This window comes from Acanthochromis polyacanthus, chromosome 7 (assembly GCF_021347895.1).
Source record: "Acanthochromis polyacanthus isolate Apoly-LR-REF ecotype Palm Island chromosome 7, KAUST_Apoly_ChrSc, whole genome shotgun sequence".
Classification (NCBI taxonomy): Eukaryota; Metazoa; Chordata; class Actinopteri; family Pomacentridae; genus Acanthochromis; species Acanthochromis polyacanthus.
The window spans coordinates 22,596,483-22,615,758 of record NC_067119.1 but is presented as its reverse complement, the minus strand read 5'-3'; the positions used below and the strand labels follow the sequence as shown (position 1 = coordinate 22,615,758).

At 40.4% G+C, this 19,276-nt stretch overlaps 1 protein-coding gene across 3 annotated transcripts in view; it reads left to right on the top strand.

The window, feature by feature from the left end:
- Window positions 1-19,276, top strand: part of LOC110950357 (EGF-like repeat and discoidin I-like domain-containing protein 3) — a 104,684-nt gene that overhangs the window by 32,932 nt on the left and 52,476 nt on the right. For all 3 annotated transcript variants that reach the window (XM_051950420.1, XM_022192925.2, XM_022192916.2), the window contains one exon: window positions 5,552-5,680. In XM_051950420.1, the coding sequence (XP_051806380.1) occupies window positions 5,552-5,680 (129 nt within the window). The remainder of the gene's footprint in view (window positions 1-5,551; window positions 5,681-19,276) is intronic.

Sequence of the window (19,276 nt, the reverse complement as noted above, 5' to 3'; positions counted from 1 at the left end):
AATACCACGGAGGTCACTGAGATCGTTGGAGAGATATTTGAACCGTAAGATTAAGTGGATAACTAGCAATCTCCAAATAGAACAGACAACAGTGGTCCTCCAGAGAACTAACTGAGGCGAGCCTCTGTCTGATTTCCGGAAATCTTATTGGGTTCCTGGGAATTTCTTTTATCACGGACAAGTTGCCATTGCTTGCAAACGTTGGAATCGAAACATTTTTTCTCTTGGGAGACGAGGTACAACTCTGACATTTTCACAGCATTCAGTCACTGACAAGACAGCCTCCATTTCTGCATTTCTCTGGATCTTCCTAGAATGATGCTCATCTTCACTGCGACCTTTCCTTTTGGATATGTGTTTGACATATTCCAAACCATTTTGTTTCTGTATGATTCTTACTACATTCTCCTCTGAGTGCATTTGTCTGATGCTGTCAAATGCTGATGGACTGAAATGGCAGAGTGGCAAGGGCACAGAAGAAGAGGCCAAGGACTCACTAAAAGCCTGGCTGTATAGTGGTTCATGCTGAGAGGCTAGATGTAATGCTGGTGGTTCGGTGCCAACTTTCATCAGTCGAGGTGCAGGATGGGTGCAATGACCATGAGCCCATGAACCAGTGAAGCCATCATAGAAAAGGAGGCTGGGTTAAAATAGATTTGACACAATTAGGCCATGTCAGATTTCCTCTGTGATGTGGATGGGTGCCCATGCAGAGCTGAGAAGCTTGAATGTAAATTTTGCACTCTTGAGGCAGATAAAATGTGATTTTTTTTATTTTTCTGAAAGGTTAACAAGGTGGCTGATGGGCTGGCTTGTTGCTGTTAACTTGGTGCTATGCAAGATGGAGAAATGGGAATTGAAATTCAGAGCTGACAGTTTAATTTTCAGGGGCGATTTCCATTGGCATTCATTTCAGCTCTGTCTTCCACATATCTGCTGAAATCTCCTTGAAATGAAGGTTGTTTAATAAAAATTGTAGCCATATTTGCGAAAGTGTTGCTCTTTGTAGTTGTCTTGAAGATCAAGACGTGTTTGTGGTTTCTAAATGTATCGGATTAAAAGCACTTCCCCCACTGTTGCTGTACTGTAAATGCTCAGCTGACCTCGCAGCCTGACCCACTTCACTGGGATCAGCAGAAATCTGTAAAAAGGAACAGTCAGTAATGCTTTGTCCGACCTCCTCCTGACCTCACGCAGCAGTGTCAAGACTATTGAGATTAAACGAACACAAGGATAACAGTAGCTTTTTTTCTACATTTAATTGTTCACATGCTTTTTATAGAGAGATGTGTTCTTTGAGTCTCTGCTATAGAAGCAACAGTGAACAAGGAGCTTCTGCTTTAATTTATCCTTCTTATAAAGTCAAATGAGCAATAATACCTTAAGCTGCTCACCTTCACTGGTGCATTGTACGATTTAATGTTGTAAACGATATCATTTATAAGGTGCAGAGCCCCCACTTTATTATCCTTCTCCATAATGAAATTGGCATTCCTTGTACATTTGTCGGACGCTAATGTTTGTGACAGCCGTCCGCTAAGATGTAGAAACGCATATGTAGCCTTAACCCTGAACATGTCAAGTCTTTGTGATTGATCTGCGAGGAAACAACGGATGCTTTCCTGTGTTTAACCATCGGTCAGGTTTTCACAGCTGATTGATTGGGCTCTCTACGCAGCCAGGAAAGAAATCACGGTGCCTGTGCCGGACACAAAACAGGCTCACATCAATCACCGAGCGAGCATTGGCTTGTACAGCAGAGCAGCAGCTGACATTCACACAAGAAAGCTGCCAATGTTTCCTCCTGACATGCATCACACAGCTTACAGAGTGAAGAGAGCATTCAGTGATGACACGCTGTGTCCACTTCAATGCTTTTTCTGGAAAAGATGCTTGTTTTCTAGTGGTTGTGTACAGTTGCTTCCTTCCTGCTGTCAGTGCTTTTATGTATTGATGCTTTATGGGGAAAAAGGTCACTTGTTGGCTTCAATCAGAGGATGTACAGATTGTGTCTGCATTTGTAAATTGTCGACTTTTCAGAAAATAAGTACGTTTTTTGATAGCTTTTTTTTTAAGAAGAGTTGTATTGATCTCAACCCGCTCAGGACATGACAGTAGCAATAGCACTTACCTACATCATTTTCCCATTGATGTGGCTTGTTTGTATTCTCTCAGCTGAGCAGTTTTTGGCATACTATGCCGAGTGGATGTCTGATTTATGTTTGGTTTTTTTTTGTGAGTGTGCATCTGATCATGACTCACAGCATTTTTGCAGCCCATCAGGTTTGCGTTTTTTTCATCGCATAAAAATATGCAGTATATTTCCAGCTCCTTGAAGTATTTTTGGCTTCGAATTGACGCCCAGCTCTATACATCACAGTAAATCAATCTCTTTGAAATATTTCTTATAAGGTTTTTTGAGGCTTTTCATACCAAAGATTTCGGACTCAAATGTAGCTGTCACTCTCTCTGTATCTCGCTCTCACACTCTCACGTTGACTCTGTTTTTCCTTCGTCTCCTTTCTCTGTCCTCCTTCCACCTCCTTTTTCTCGCTGCTTTTTTCTGCTTCATGCACTCTCCATCAGGGAGCCTGTCAGTACAGCATGGTGCGAGTATAGATCGTCACATCAAAACAGCCCTGAAAACCTGTCACCCCTCCTTCCCTCAGAGAGCAGGGCCTCTGTGAAAGCTATTTATTTATATATTTGTTCTCCTGTTCAACTGATTAGCCACCGCTCTCATTATTACTGATACAGGTTCTGGCTTTGAAATTGCATGACTTCGATAGGATTACCTCGTTTGTAATTCATATCCAGAGGCCTACTAATTCCAAAGAGAGAACAATAGATGCTCGGTGGAGATGCTTACTTATTTCTTTTCCTTGCCGAGTTCATTTTCAGCCCATATATTTTCCTGGGTCGGGGCTGGTCTTAAATGGTTGGCCAGATGATGTAGTATACAATTCAAGGCTGCACCCGTTTACTTGACATTGTCAAATGCTGTGCTCATGGCTGTTAATTTGTCAAACTGACTTAACAGGGCATGATATTCTCACCCTTGAGACTTCTTCTTGTTGCTTATCACTTAAAATGAAATAGGAGGCCTGTCAAAGCACAGTTTACCTGTCAACAGTAAGATATGACTATAAAAAGACCAGAATAGAAAATTGTATCAAAAGATAGGGAGCTCATGAAAGGACATGGAAGCAAATGCGTTTTGCTTCTTCTGGTTATTTTGTCAGCAGTCTTTACCAAACTGAGAACTGGACATAAATTAGCATATAAACTGCTAGGTTTGTATTTCACATTGGACTTTACATGTTCATTTAAATGTTCAACATGTCCCTAACCAACATCCAGTGACAGACTTCTAAAGTTTTCCCATCCAGCCTCAATCCACAAAGTTTTGATAGCCTAGGTGCAGTTGTACAACTCAATGTATAAAAGATGAGACAGGTATTGGCAGGTCTTTGAGTTATGAAACCAATAACCCTGCATCAAGGTCTCATCATTTACATTTGGCCCTACACTATAGGTTAGTCCGAGAAAGACGACACGATGTTGTGGGCACTGCCAATGAAGTAATATATTTCTGTGTTTGGTTGAAGCAAAACTTTTGTTATCATCATTGGTCCCAAAGAGATAACATTATGAGGAGAAATAATTGGAAAAGTAAAAACATACAGAAAGAAAAGTTCTCCAACAGAGTAATTAATGATTACCAACCCAACACCAGGGTGTTTCTTTTTTGTGGTTGCACTTCTTTCTTTTGTTTGTGTAAATCCCCAAAGCATAAATTCACAAGTAGAAAAGCTTCACAGTGTTCACCACACGAAACGTTGAAGAGAAAACAATGGTAATGATGAATGGGGTGCTGTGTACACAGCATGAATACAGGTGCTTAGTGACTATGAATGTGAATTCCCTTGCAAATTAGTGTTTGGCTCATAAAAGCCTTTTGTGTACTGAGCTGTGCTGACCCTTGGTCATAAGCACCCTTTGATTTTCAGTGGGAATGCTGAACTGTTGTAATCTGTTTGCAACATGTGAAAACTTCGACAAAGTGGACTGGTATTCACAGTGAGTAAGTCATAGCACAACAAAGCAAGCCATGAAAAACAATATTCATTGATACAAACCATGCAGAAAATGAAATGTTCACATATGACTGAAAGCCAGTTGTGTGATCCATATCTATTTGAAGTACAAGGTCTTCTAGTAAAGCAAATTAGCTGTAATATTCAGGCATCGTAATGAGATGTTAGTGTCCCCTGGTAATGTTTTTTTTTGTAGAAAGAGCACTGCGGGAAGCCAACAAGCTCTTCTTTTATAGTGGAAAAGTAGTTTGCATGAATAGCTGTGTTGAACATGTACTGTGCATTTCTTGATCTTACACTTTTTTTTTCCTGTATAATAGTTCATCTACTGTATATACCAGATATGTAGATATAGATATTAGATATTAGATATAACATTTACCAGCAAAGATAATTAAAGATTGATGCTTTCTGTTGGGTTGACACTTTGCAAAACTAGCCACTACTGTAAACAGCACCTAGTGTTATTAAAAGCATCAAAGCATCCATGTCAGAAGGTCAGTTATTAATTATCCAGGAAGCCTGTGCCTCCCATCCAGTGGAGCAGCAAAAGTCTCACAAATGCCATCACTTAAGCAATCAGTGTTCCAGAGATGAATATTTTGGACAGTGGAATGTATAAATGAAGTACACTATTGATAATTTGCCTTCTAAATTAGGGATGAAAAAGCCAAAACGAAGCAATTGGCCCATTTGAGTGGTGAATTGTGCATAACAAGAGCCACTTCTCATTATTTTCCAAAGAAAAAAGCTTGTGTCTCTTATAACAAATAACCTACTAATTGTCTGTTTTGTGATTGGAAATTTTAGCATCATGTTTCTGTATTCAGCCAGCAAAAATTGAACTGAGAAAACTCCCCCTACACCCTCTGTTTTCATACTTATGTGTGTGCATGCATTTTGTAAAAGGTGAGTACTCTCCAGTGCACCTAGATGATGATGCTCTACTGTACCTTCCAGCTCGTTTATGCTCCTCCGCTTAGCTCTGTGAGACTGAAGTGTTGCCTTCCTGGAGGGGACATATTCAACGATTTCTAGACGGTGCCTTGGGCCACCCTCTAGACCACAGAGACCTGCATCAGTCTCTGAAAGCCAGACTCTCGCTGCTTTCCTGTCATCCTTACTTTTGCCTGTCAAACTGTTGTACTTGCACGCCATCTCGCTACATCTCTCGCATCCAAACTTTTACACTGTAAATATGTTCAAAAGCCAATTTACACTTTTGGTTTGTTTGGTTTTATATATCGGTGGCTGCAAGAAAGATGTCCATGTATGTTTTTTTGTTCACTGTGGACATGGCAGTGTTCATTAATTCATGCACACAGTGAAGAACAGTGTGCCACACCAGACTGAATGCATGACCTTCCATGGCACATTGTGTTCTTGTAGACCCAGGAAATGAGCACATCCAGCCCATTTTCACCGTCTGTTTGCCTCTTTTTCCTCTCCGACAGGCCCATGCCATCCAAACCCTTGCCACAACAGAGGAACATGTGAGATCAGCGAGACCTACAGGGGCGACACCTTCATTGGATATGTGTGCAAGTGTCCACCAGGCTTTAGTGGAGTCCACTGCCAACATAGTAAGTTGGGCCACTCTCTTCCCTGTTTCTCCCAAGAGCATTGAAACACTTAAATTATTGGACTGATAGAAAACGAAATCAGCAGGTTTGCAAGGCCACGAAAAATCCTTTGTGTCCTTTGACACACTATCATGTCTGTTCAGTCAGAAAGATTTTCCAACACAAATAATGACCTCGAACCTTGAATAAATGTTGAACAGCTGACAAAAAGTAAATTCCAGGTGAAAAGGACAGGTTCAGCAAAAGGATGGTGCGTTTGGTAAAGAAAGGAAAAGCTGAACTTGCGTTCTTTTGTTGAGCGTGCTTTAAATAAAGGTTAGTGTCAGAAGGTTTTTGCTGCCTATGAGATAATACTTTGCATCAGGAGGACCATTGTTCTCACCTCTGCTACAGTATATGCTGTCTCTAAACGGACTCCCTGACCCCTTAAACCTAAAGCCCTGAATCTGGGCATTAAGCATAAACACTAATGCAAATGTAGGGTACAAGTTCATTTAGTGTGACCAGCACTGACACCAACTACTACTGGTGACTAAGTTGTCATTGCATCTATGTGGCTGCAGTTCTGACCTTTTAAGGATTTTACAGAGAAGCAATGTAATAGGAAATCATCAATGTTGTATTTAACAACCAAAGCCTGCATTGATTATTGTTGCAAAACTTTTCACAGCCTTTGTCTAGATTTGTTATCGGTGTTGCTGTTTTGACATTTAAAAGTCAAGTTTCTTTTTTTCTCTGAAGAAGCCTCTTTCTCTTTTTAGTATCCTCAGTTGTTCGTGTTCTTGGCAGTTTCGAAGTGAGTTTCACAGCAAATATTAGATGGTTTCAATACTTGTTTGTGTCAATATTACTTCCAGCACCACTTGTCAAAAAACAAAACAAAACAATATGTTACTTAGAGTCCCAATGTAAAAGTTAGGAGATTTGACATTTATTTGAAAATAAAGGGAAGTCATGTAACAGATGGAATCAATCAGCTGCAGTGCAAACACATCAAACCTATACATGCACGTTGTATTTTTTCCAAGATCCCAGGAATTAGAAATGGCAAGTTGCTTTGTCTGTAAGTGCAACGTCTTGCTAAACCCTGCAGTATGATATATAGGCCAAGTCCTGTGGCTTCCCTCCCTGTGTCTATGGTTGGCTGAGCATTGCATTAGCCCGCATAACACAGTTGTCCTTCATCGCAGGTGCGCTTGTAAGTAATGGATTTAGTGTATTATGGTGCAAACTGTGGTAAGAGGGATCCTTATTGGTTTTACAGGGAAAGAGATATCGGCAGAAAGAGCGTGATAGAGAGAAGTTAACCAGTGCTTAACAGAAAACATTCACATACGCGGCACAATGCTGCCAAACTTGCTCCAAGGTTAAACAAGACAACAATGTAATGGCAAACTGACAAAAGAAATGGGATTTGTTATCTCCGCTATTTTATTAAAAGGAACAAAACATAAAAGGAAATGGAGCGAGTCACTATATCAACGCAATGTCATTGTGTTTGTCTCCAGCCAGAATTGTGAGCAATTGGCCAGCATTCATGTCATAATTCAGTTATTGTTTCCTATTAAGCCCCTAGAGTGGTGAGAAACTGATTCGATATGGGCTGAATATACATTAATGTCTGCCAATTTTCCTCACGGTCATTACAGTTGAATGGAAGAGAGTGGGTGAGAGAGAGCGGGAAGAGAGACAGACAAGGGCTTTCTATATCTGAAGACATTAATAATCACATCTGCATCTGGATAAATCCTGCAATTAAATCATAAAGGCACATTAATAATTGTTCCTTTAGGATGACAGCTTAGCCGGCTTTGTTTTGGTATTGTGCCGGCTTTTAATGAATGACAAGCTTAATGGAAAGGATAAAAGTGAGAAATACATTGGCTGGGAATTCAGCAAGATACAAGAAAAACCAAAGGGCTTCTCAAACCTGGTAAGGAATCTGTGTTTTAATACATGTGTTTATTTGATACCAGTTTGATGATGAATTCATCGATGCATTTGTCAGTTTTGTTTTTAAAAAGCTCATATTTCTTGTAACAGATTAGATGCCTGCTGCTCTGAATCACTTGTGGTTGCTGTAAAAAGTTAAACCAGATTCTTAGAGGAACAAACCTTTTAATTTGCATATTTGTTGTACATAATTTGGATTCAGGATGTTAGGTTCACATAACCTAAATTCAGGGTTGTATCATATTTTAGGATCATCTTTCATTCTAATGTGATGTGTGTGTGTGTGTATATATATATATATATATATATATATATATATATATATATATATAGTGCTGCTTTTAAATTATTAATGGCCCAGATTGAGGTTTAGCTTAGGATACTGTGCTCTATACACATGCAAAATAAAATATGTGTAGGCCAGGCTATGCTTTTTAGTGTTGCTCTTAATATCTCCTTGCTCTGTCAGAGCCAAATCCAATTTCACACCTTTGAACACTATCCTAAATACATGCACTACATATCCTGCTTGTTAGACCAGTTTTATGAAGCACGGCAAGGAACAGAGTAGCACATGGACAACTAGGAAAAGCAAAGGCTTTTTTCAGGCTTCTTTGATGGGCAGAAACTGAATACATACTTAATACTGTTGACTTTCGTCTTCGTTTAAAGAAGGCAGCCATCAATGAGTCATCTCGAGGTGCTAAGATTTCCATATTCAGGGCAAATGTCAAACAATCTTAGCTTGAGGTGATGGCGGTGTGCTGGCACAGCAAGTGTTCATTTGAGAGAAAGTTTCATAAGTTTGACTTTACTGAGTCACTTCACATGCAGCTAAATTCCACAGTTTCTAGCTAATGAAAGATCACATAAAATTGAATGGTGCCCTTTGCACTGCACCAAACATGTGCTCTGCAAACTGCATAGATTTTAAGGTTTTCCAAAATAGCTGGATGCTGTTCTGTACCGTTTTTAAGTCTAAGTCTTAACCACGCGTGAAAAAGCCAGGGTTAACTTTTGGCGAGTGTCACTGCTTTTATTATTAGGGCCATTATTATCACAAAGTCATTCATCTTTCAAATAGCGTGGCGTCATGTCCCTGTGGTGACAAGAGAACAAGTGCGACGTTATTGGGCAAGCAGCCAAACGCTGTAATGAACTGTCACAGTGTGTAGATTGGGACTGATTGCCTCAGACGTCATGAGGTTGCAGATCGTTTTTAGTGGGCACATTCTGAGTCTATCAAGGACAAATGTAGTATAAACTGTTGGAGTTAGATTTTTCTGCACTAAATTTTTGCTGCAATGTCTCAGCATGGACGGTCTTGGGAACAGGCCCACCTTGTGTTTAGATTGAGATGAACAGCAGAATCTGATGTGATGCTGGTAATATTAAATCCTGTTGTGGAAAATTGGCAGATCAGATGAAAATATGTTGCCTTTTTTTTCCTCTCAGAGGAGTGGAGCTTGATCACAACTTTCTACTTATCCTTCCTTTTTTTGCTCTGTTTCAAAGATGTTGGCTTTGTCCAATTCCTTTAAGCTCTCACTCTGTGATGCAGCAGGTAGAGTAAGCTGCGATTCCCAGTGAAAGTTAAAGCTATTAGAGAAACTGTTTCAAGATATTAGCCTGTGTGTTCAGGCTGGTGGGTATTTGTGCAGAAATGTACTGAATGCATGAACCTCTAAAAGGAGATAAAAAAATAAATCAGCAAGTTAATTTGGCTAGATTATTACTCGGATGACTGATTTTCACTCTCTAACTTGATCTTTCTCCAACCTTTCATGGCCCTGCAAGTCCTTTGAGTAGATTCTGTCTTGCTCTTTGATCAATATCTGTCTTTGCCCTTCTTTCTGAAACACAGCAGCAGCACAGGATTGATTGAGGCTAAATGTAGGATGTGTGAAATGCTTTTTTGTAAAGCATGCGCCCTGTATTTGATCATGTATTGACAGTTGCTATCATGCTGTATTATCCCTGCTGCCTCCGCACCTTCTTGCCACGGGATAATCAGCCAGTGTTTATGGCTGCAGCCTGATCTAAACGCCACGAGGAACCATTACTGTTAGTCAGTGCACCTGGGGCAGATCACAGACTCACTTTCATTAGCACAAGAGAAAGAAAGAAACTCCATAAAGACTCGCTTTGTGCTTACTCTTTGGTACCCCATTTTGCACTACATCAGTAACCTGTTTAGTGCGTGTTGCAGCCGGTAAGGCGGTATCCAATGGTGATTCCATTTTCTCTTTTATATTTTGTTGTTTCTGCTCTCGGACTCGTTGACTTCACATGGGTTTTTATGTAAAAATGAGCAAGAGAATTGAGATTTTTTTGCGTTTAATTTGCTGCTTAACAGAAGGTAGCATAGACAATAACACAAAGACCTGAGGCAACATGAATAAGTATTAAAACAGCCACGGTTATTTTCATCTTAACCTCTAAATATTTGCTCCAACAATAGACTGTAAGCTTGCCAGGCACAATGAAGAGTTCTGACAGTCTCTCCCAGCAGCCCTTCCACCCCTGTGAACACCCACCGCTTCACTTTACTAGCACTCCGAGTGGTTACTTTCTCAAAACTGCCACTGCACATCACAGGAGGTGACTTTGTAATGGCAGATCTACAGTATTTTTGCGATGGCAGAGAGAAGAAGGGTGGAAGCTTTCGTGAAGCGGAATATCTTCAGCTCCTCCCATGGAGACCACTGGGAGAGTACAGTAGGTGAGGTGCAGAGAGATTGGTGGGCTTGTGGTTTTCTGCTCCCTCTCACCGTGATTGAGGCAGTTGTTATCTGCTTCTGACTGTGAGGCTGCACTGTTAAAGTCACTCCAGCAAAAGAAAAAAAAGAAATAAAAAAGAAATGATGAAGCACGAAGACTTTCTTCACCTTTTGTAGCTGCTTTTAAATGCTAATGGAATTTCACTGGGTCTTAAAATTCCCAAATATTTGAGCTTTCAGTTAGTAACAGAAATTTAATTTTCTAACAAACAATGATAGATAGATAGATGGATAGATGGATAGATGGATAGATAGATATTTGCTTATATGACTTTTGAAATGATCTGTTTGAACCAATATACGCTTGTTTAAAGCATATATGCATGTCTCTGTAAAAAGCACTATATTGTTGCCAGTAGTTTTGTCACAGAGCTGCTGTTTTGACACTTCACAGAATGACAAGCACGTAAACTAAATAAGCGTTTGTTTGCTCCTGCTGTCCGCACTGAATGTTATTTTGTGAAATGATAGCAGCTCTAAACCAGTAAACAGACTTATATTTCCAGCAAATTATGTTGCAAATTGTCACTGTGTCCACAGAATCAGCCTGCTACTTTGTTTATAGCTCCAGGCGAAAGTTGTCCACGTACAGAAATCCACTAACTGTCTTAGATCATATAAGCAGTATGGCATCATTTTGTTTTAGGGCAGATTTTCTCTTCAAGTTTTCAAAATTACGTTTTCGGGGCAGGCTTAGCTAAATGGATTAAGATAGATTTAAGTACGACTTAAGTTAGTGAAAAAGTTTGTTAAAAGAGAACTTTGTAAACAGGGAGAAGGAGGACTTTGTCCATAGAAAGTTAATCTGTTTTCAAAATAAACGGAGTCATACTGCCAGAGGTCTGTACTTGCAGGTATGAATCTGTCTCATCATAACAGCCTCTGGCTTATAAGAGTTGAGAAGTTTTCCTGACATTAAATTTATCAGCACACATCTTTTAGATATGCATAAATAAGCACGAATAGCTTTGGGAACCAGTTATCTCAGAATAAAGTGTACCTGACATAGCACACACGTGATGCTTTATGTCTAACAGTGATTCGTATGTCAACACCGTGCTGTTATTCACTCTAGAGCCTTCAGTGTGTTTTATTTGACACTGTCAGATGTTGTGAAATACTTCTCAAGGTCATCTTTGTATCACAGATCTGGCAGGAAGTGGCCTCAGAACTGTTGTGAACACTGGCAGCCTTGAGGCTCTCCCCACCGCTAGATTGCTGTGATGTAGTGCTGTGTGGAAAACATAGCCATTTCCAGACACCATCTCAACATTACATTCACAATCCCACAGCCCACCCACTGTTCGCAGTCTGTGGCTAGAAAGCTGCATTTACAGGAAGAGATGGGTGTAGCGGATCCTGGGGGAAGGGTCCATAGTCCTCCAAATATCTGAAGAAGTGACCGTAAGCACACGGCCGAACTGACAGACACCAATGATCAACAGCTGGGGGAGACACAGTGTCTGCAGACCAAAATGGAAAGATGGGTATGCTTGTTGGCCAGCAGTCATGTTGTTTTGGCTTACTGACACATTTGATCTTTCATTCTGCAAAGGCACTGCCCAGTTGTGCCTCTGAAAACAGCAGATCTCCTCTTTGTACAGTGGTTCAGTCGGTTCTGTCAGCAAATCCAACGTTGCGATCGCTGTCATGTTTCTCCGTCTGTGCGGAAATGGAGATTAGCATCTAGAACTGTGCAATGTGTGATGTTCAAAAACAAAACATCAGAATGCATCTTTACTCTGTACAGTGATGTTTGATGTATTTGAGAGAGGGAAACAAAGAAAGTCAGAATTGTATAAATACTTGCATGTCACAAACACTTTTCCACAATTTAGTGTATAGGGACATAGATCCATTTACACATAGAGGGACACACTTTACTTTTGGGGCAATAAAGCAAATTTTCATGATGTAAATCAATGAATGTTGAAAAGACTTGGTTCGAGGCGAGGATTCGGTTATTTTTAGGCATGGTTAGGACAAGACAAGTAGTAGTTAGGGTTGGTGGAACTCTCCAGGAAATGGCTGTGTGTCGGTGTAATATCCTGAAGTGATGGAAACATAACTGTGTGTGTCTCTCCATGTGGAGCTGACTGTAGCTCTCTCTGAGTGCCACGGTAGCTTCTCAGAGTGTCACAGTGGATTGGCTCCTCTTGGGGCTTCTGTAAAAGAAATGGTATAGAAGCAGCAGATGTCTGCTGTTTGCATAATGTAAACAGAACTGGCTTACTTGACAGATACTTAATTATTTCCATTGTTGAGGTAGTGAAAGCGTACTTGACATATTGCTCTGTAAAAGGTATTGTATTCTGTCTGTAAGGAGGTTCCAGTCCAAAGGTTTTCCTCCACACTGTCCAGAAAACACAGTGAAGCTGTGTCGCCCTTTTAAAGGGTCATGTCCAGCAAACGCAAAGCCTTTATGGTCAAAAACCCTAATTTCTGACTTAGATTCTGGATGTTATACAGCAGAACTACATGGATGCTACTGCAAAGGATGTTACGGTTTTTAAGCCATTTTGTAGTCTGTCACTGAGACGTGCATCAATGCCAAAGCTACAGACTGGTGTTACATTTCATCACGCGGCCTCGTTAAAGGTTCACCGCTCATGGCATCCTGCAGTGTCTCTCATATGGAATATGTAGCTGGGTAGAACGATGGTCTTGGTGAAATACATTATTGATTCTCAGCAACTGGGCAAAAAGATTTCTTTACTGTGTACCTGGAAATCAAAGTAACGTGACTCATGTGGTCAACTTCCAGACAAGGTGCAAAAAAACATGGCAAAGCTTTCAAATGTGTGTTTATTTTTTTGGACTTTCTTTTTATATGTTTGTATTTGGTCCCAGTTAGAGCTAGAGATCGTTAGGACACTTCTTTAAGAATACAAGAGAATAAAGGCAGTTGTTAGACCAATAGATGTACTTAGAAAATGGCCCACCTATAATACATATCAGTGTGTCTGTGTCTCTACATGTTTCCACAAAGAAGGAAACCAGGTCGAAGATCAGTGTTGTACTTCAGCTGTGTATTTTCTCAGGTATCCTGCTGTCCCTTTCTCCATTTCACTCGCCTCTGTCAGAGAGCAGTTTGGATAACAAGCTGGGGAAACAAGCTAGCATCAAGGTCTTCACAGGGCATCTGTGAAACTGACACCGCTATTTTATTTAGCCTTTTAAATGGAACCTTCTGCTTGACAGATGAAAACTGACAAGTGTTTTTTTCCTAAAGTTTACTGAATACAAAGAATGGCACCAGACACTATTTATCAGGATGTGTGTGCTTGGCCTTGATCTTGTCGGTGTTAGTCTTCTGCATGTTCTCACACCCCCATTTGTCAGTGCCCTGGCCCATCATTGATAATATATATACACACGTGGACAAAATTGTTGGTACCCCTCAGTTAAAGAAGGAAAAACCCACAATTCTCACTGAAATCACTTGAAACTCACAAAAGTAACAATAAATAAAAATTTATTGAAAATTAAATAATCAAAATCAGCCATCACTTCTGAATTGTTGATTAACATAATTATTTAAAAAAACAAACTAATGAAATAGGGCTGGACAAAAATGATGGTACCCATAACTTAATATTTTGTTGCACAACCTTTTGAGGCAATCACTGCAATTAAACGATTTCTGTATTTGTCAATGAGCGTTCTGCAGCTGTCAACAGGTATTTCGGCCCACTCCTCATGAGCAAACAGCTCCAGTTGTCTCAGGTTTGATGGGTGTCTTCTCCAAATGGCATGTTTCAGCTCATTCCACATATGGTCAATGGGATTCAGATCTGGGCTCATAGAAGGCCACTTTAGAATAGTCCAATGCTTTTCTCTCAGCCATTCTTGGGTGTTTTTGGCTGTGTGTTTTGGATCGTTGTCCTGTTGGAAGACCCATGACCTGCGACTGAGACCAAGCTTTCTAACACTAGGCAGCACATTTCTCTCCAGAATGCCTTGATAGTCTTCAGATTTCATCGTACCTTGCACACTTTCAAGACACCTTGTGCCAGATGCAGCAAAGCAGCCCCAAAACATTACTGAGCCTCCATGTTTCACCGTAGGGACAGTGTTCTTTTCTTCGTATGCTTGGTTTTTGAGTCTATGAACATAGAGTTGATGTGCCTTACCAAAAAGCTCCAGTTTGGTCTCATCTGTCCAAAGGACATTCTCCCAGAAGCTTTGTGGCTTGTCAACATGGATTTTTGCAAATTCCAGTCTTGCTTTTTTATGAGTTTTTTTCAGCAGTGGTGTCCTCCTTGGTCGACTCCCATGAAGTCCACTTTGGCTCAAACAACGACGAATGGTGCGATCTGACACTGATGTACCTTGGCCTTGGAGTTCACCTTTAATTTCTTTGGAGGTTGCTCTGGGCTCTTTGGATACAATTCCAACGATCCGTCTCTTCAATTTGTCATCAATTTTCCTCTTGCGGCCACGTCCAGGGAGGTTGGCTACTGTCCCGTGGGTCTTGAACTTCTGAATAATATGAGCCACTGTTGTCACAGGAACTTCAAGCTGTTTAGAGATGGTCTTATAGCCTTTACCTTTAAGATGTTTGTCTATCATTTTTTTTCGGATGTCCTGGGACAATTCTCTCCTTCGCTTTCTGTTGTCCATGTTCAGTGTGGTACACACCTTTTCACCAAACAGCAGGGTGACTACTTGTCTCCCTTTAAATAGGCAGACTGACTGATTATGAGTTTGGAAACACCTGTGATGTCAATTAAATGACACACCTGAGTTAATCATGTCACTCTGGTCAAATAGTTTTCAATCTTTTATAGAGGTACCATCATTTTTGTCCAGGCCTGTTTCATTAGTTTGTTTTTTTAAATAATTATGTTAATCAACAATTCAAAAGTGATGGCTGTTTTTGATTATTTAATTTTCAATAAATTTTTATTTATTGTTACTTTTGTGAGTTTCAAGTGATTTCAGTGAGAATTGTGGGTTTTTCCTTCTTTAACTGAGGGGTACCAACAATTTTGTCCACGTGTGTATAGCAGTAATATGTCATCTTTTCCATATGCCTCCAGTTAGCACTTCTGCAAATCCTGGCAAATGCAAACTGCTGTAGAAACACACTTCGAGTAAAATGACCTCTCCTTGTTAGCAAGGTGTTGCTTTGCTTGCAAAATTACAAGGGAGAGAGGTTTTTTTTTTTTTTTTTGCAACATTGCTGTTAAACCCTTCCACCCTAGAGGTCCTTGTGTCAGGATCATGTAGCTGTATTTGTTAGAAAAACACAACTGGAGCCATTTTTCACAACATGAGCACTACTATGACTGGAATGCATGCAACATTTGTTTGTTGCATCAGCTTTGGTGGAGTCACAATTCTTTTGAGCAGATTCAATGACATCAGTGTTTACTGAGTCCTTGTTACAAGGCTGCTATTTACCCTCTCATTTCAAATTAAAACTGTCACAGTTCTCTGGAGTTTTTCACATTTCACTTAGGCTTAGCGATAAGTGTGAAGACTCAACATTTTTAAATTTATCCATCGCCCAGTGCCCAACGATGGCCATTTTGACCTTATACTTTAGCAGCTTTCGGTGGCCATAGAGGTTCAAACAAAAGATAATGGCACAGAATGTCCTGAGGAAGTTGAAGCTGTATAAAATGATCAAACTGGTGACTTGCAGCCTTGTTAGAAAAGCTTCTAGTAAAAGGCCAGCACTTTTAAACGGAAGTGAATGTGTAGTGCTTTAGGAGAGCTTTTGTTAGAGCCTGGATGATCACCAGTTTCTCTCTTTATTTTCGATTAAAAGAGAAAATGACGAGAAAGAAAAGCCTTGGAAAAGTGTACTTGGACTATATAAAGAAACAGCTGGAGAGTAATGAGATGGGAAATGCCAAAAAGGTGCCTGGGCGTATTTGTTCAAGGTACTGCTTTTTTCCCCTTTGCTTGTTGCCAGCCCTTGAGCACCCACTCACCTGGTTTATCTCTCTTGTGGAGGAGTTGCAGGGAACGAGCTGTTACCAGGGCCTAATTGTGTAAGGCTCCCTCGGTCGCTTGAGCTGCACTGTCACCTCCTGGCCTCTGCAGTAAGGATGGACCTGTTGGCTGATGGCCAGAGCATAAATAGAGATGCAATTCCAAATCCCAGATGGCGGAAAAGAGTCAGACTCACTCCTGCCCAGGGCTTTTGGCTGCCAGCGGAAGCCAAAACAGAACACTTAGAATGTTCAGCTTGACTACACAGAGCTGCATTAATTCAGGATGGTCAGTGTGCGGGTCAAATTAGCATCACTGTTGTTTTGCAGAGAAGAATTCAGTGTGATGGATAACAGACGCTGAGGTTGACGGTCATGGAAATGTGCAGTTATGTAAAGCATAACATAGAATTTTGTTCTGGTCCATGGCAGGCAAGTCTTATATTGTTTTTCTGTCTCAGGCCCAGTCATAAATATGACTCAACATGGAAGAAATTACATGGATGCATGAGTAGTGATCATGGGTATGATAGGGCTTTTTTTCAATGGAAGTACTCATCAGAGCTCCTTTTGTATTCAACAGAGACAGACAAAAGTAGTTCAAAGAAAGGGTCAGCAAGGAAATGAATAAGAAAATTACTGCAAAATTACTCTCTGTTGAAACCATCAATACATCTTAATTTCTCAGCGCTATCAGTATAAAACTTTACATAAGTAATTCAGAATCTGACCAGAAAGCCTTTATCTTCTGATGGATATGATTTTGCTTTGGGTATGATGCAACTTTTTCTCAGGTGTTCAGTTTTGACCTTAACTTAATAAATCCTTTATGTCAGCCTATTTCGATGTTCCCACAACCTTTTATCTAGTACCTTTTATCAAAATTTGTCCAATCTTTCATACCTGCAAAACTAATTCTCATTCTCCTGGCAGTCTCTTATCCAAGGTCCCTAAAGGATAAATTGTACCGGCTTTAATGATGGCCCTTTTTTTTCTTTCCTATTCAGCAACCGTCTGCCTTGGATTTGCACAAAATTGGTAGTTACCAGATGACTTTACAGAACCTGCCACCATAAGTTGACATTTTTGATTTTGTTGAAATATCTTCATAACTCGACTCTGTGAGGATAATGGTGTCTGATTTAAGCGTTTCCACAGCCCTGTTAACATTTGGTACTTAGTTGAGACTATTAATGTTAAAAATAAAAGCAAATAGCACTTATACATGTTGTGTGTTAACTCATATAATTAAACAGGTGATGTAAGAACAGAATATTGTGGCTTCGGGAGAGCCGATGTCTCTTGTTGTTGTAATTTCCCCCCTATATCAGCCCTGTGCTTGCTGTCTGCCCGTCACCTCCTTCTGTTTCTTTATATGCTTTCCATTTACACATTCAAATAAGTGTACCTTGGTGATGTTAAGGAGCTTGCGGATCAGACTTTTTCTGAGTTAGTTCAGTATTCCCCTCACACACCTGCTGTGGAGGCTCCATCCGTAAGCTTAAAATGACACTTAAGGCTTTCCTCCGAGTGTCATTCTACCACAGAGCTGAGGGCTCTTCACATTCTGCCCCCCCCAATCTGCATGTCTTCAAAATGATGAGTGTTCTGCCTCTCAGATACGCAAACCTCTCTGCAATGCATCCTAAGATACCTTTTCAAGGGTTTCTGGAGTGCTGCTCTGAATAACTTCTCAGTGGGCTAATCCCACTTCAAAAAGCATGTCCTTGGAATACACTATTCTTAATCCCGCATTCACAGCTCCGTGCATCATCTTCTCCCCTGAAACATACAGCGTGTACCACTGTGAAAACGAACCTGCATATGCGATGAGAATTTTTGCAAAGGAGATCAATAAAATCAATACTCATGCTAAGCCTAGATGCATATGACGAAAACTCAGATATATCACTGTGAAAACACATTTCAGGGATGCAGTGGGTGATGCTAAACCTCCCTTTCAACTGGTTATGTGACTTCATCAGAGCCCTGGATAGGAATTCTGCCTAAGTGGTGATAGTCACTTCAGTGGCATGGGTAAGGCAAGGATGAACTGACAGCGTAGATTGACAGTGAAGACAGGCCCTTCCTTGTTCTATCTTCCATCTCTGACTCAACATAGAGAGAGACAGGGCTTGTCTTGGCCTTGTGTAGTGTGTACTAGACACATTTCACTGCACCAGGACCTGTCAAGCACAACATCCAAAGCTGATCGCCAATATATACAGGGATGCAACTCTCTGAGGACATGTCAGCACTTCCAGAAGTACAGTAGCATTATAGAACTGTCCATACTAAATTTCAAATGGGCATGGAATCATTTATTCAGCGTAGATACTGTATATACAGTGTATGTGCATGAATGTGAAAGGCTTGTGTGTGCGTTCAGTCATGAAGAACTGACAGAATCACGTGCACATGAGATACAATGCGATAAAATCCAGGTGGAAAAACATTGCATTTATTTTGAATTGCACTGGAAATAAAATCTTACCTCTGTACATACGGTACAAACCACTGAGTTATCTTGCCTTTCCAACCGAGATATGAGCAGATGTGTTTCATCGAAACATTCAAAAATGAGTGGGGGATGAGTAATATTTGCAAACAAAACAAATACATCAGTGAGGGAATAGAGGACAGGACATGAGATATGATGCTGTTATCAAAACTGTGCCTCCATCATTGGCTTAGCATGTGTTTATATTGTTCCCATGGTGTATTGTTATGTGTCTAACATGACCCGTGCAACAGAATATGCTGTGCTGTCTGCATGTTATTTTTAGGCCTGAACAACATTTGGTCAGTCATATAGAAGGTTTTAATACCATAACCTGGGTCGTCTCTGAATGATAACATTATGTGCAGCCTGTATTAGCTGAGACCTAGTGTTGTAAATTATGTCCTTGAGGAGTTCCTCA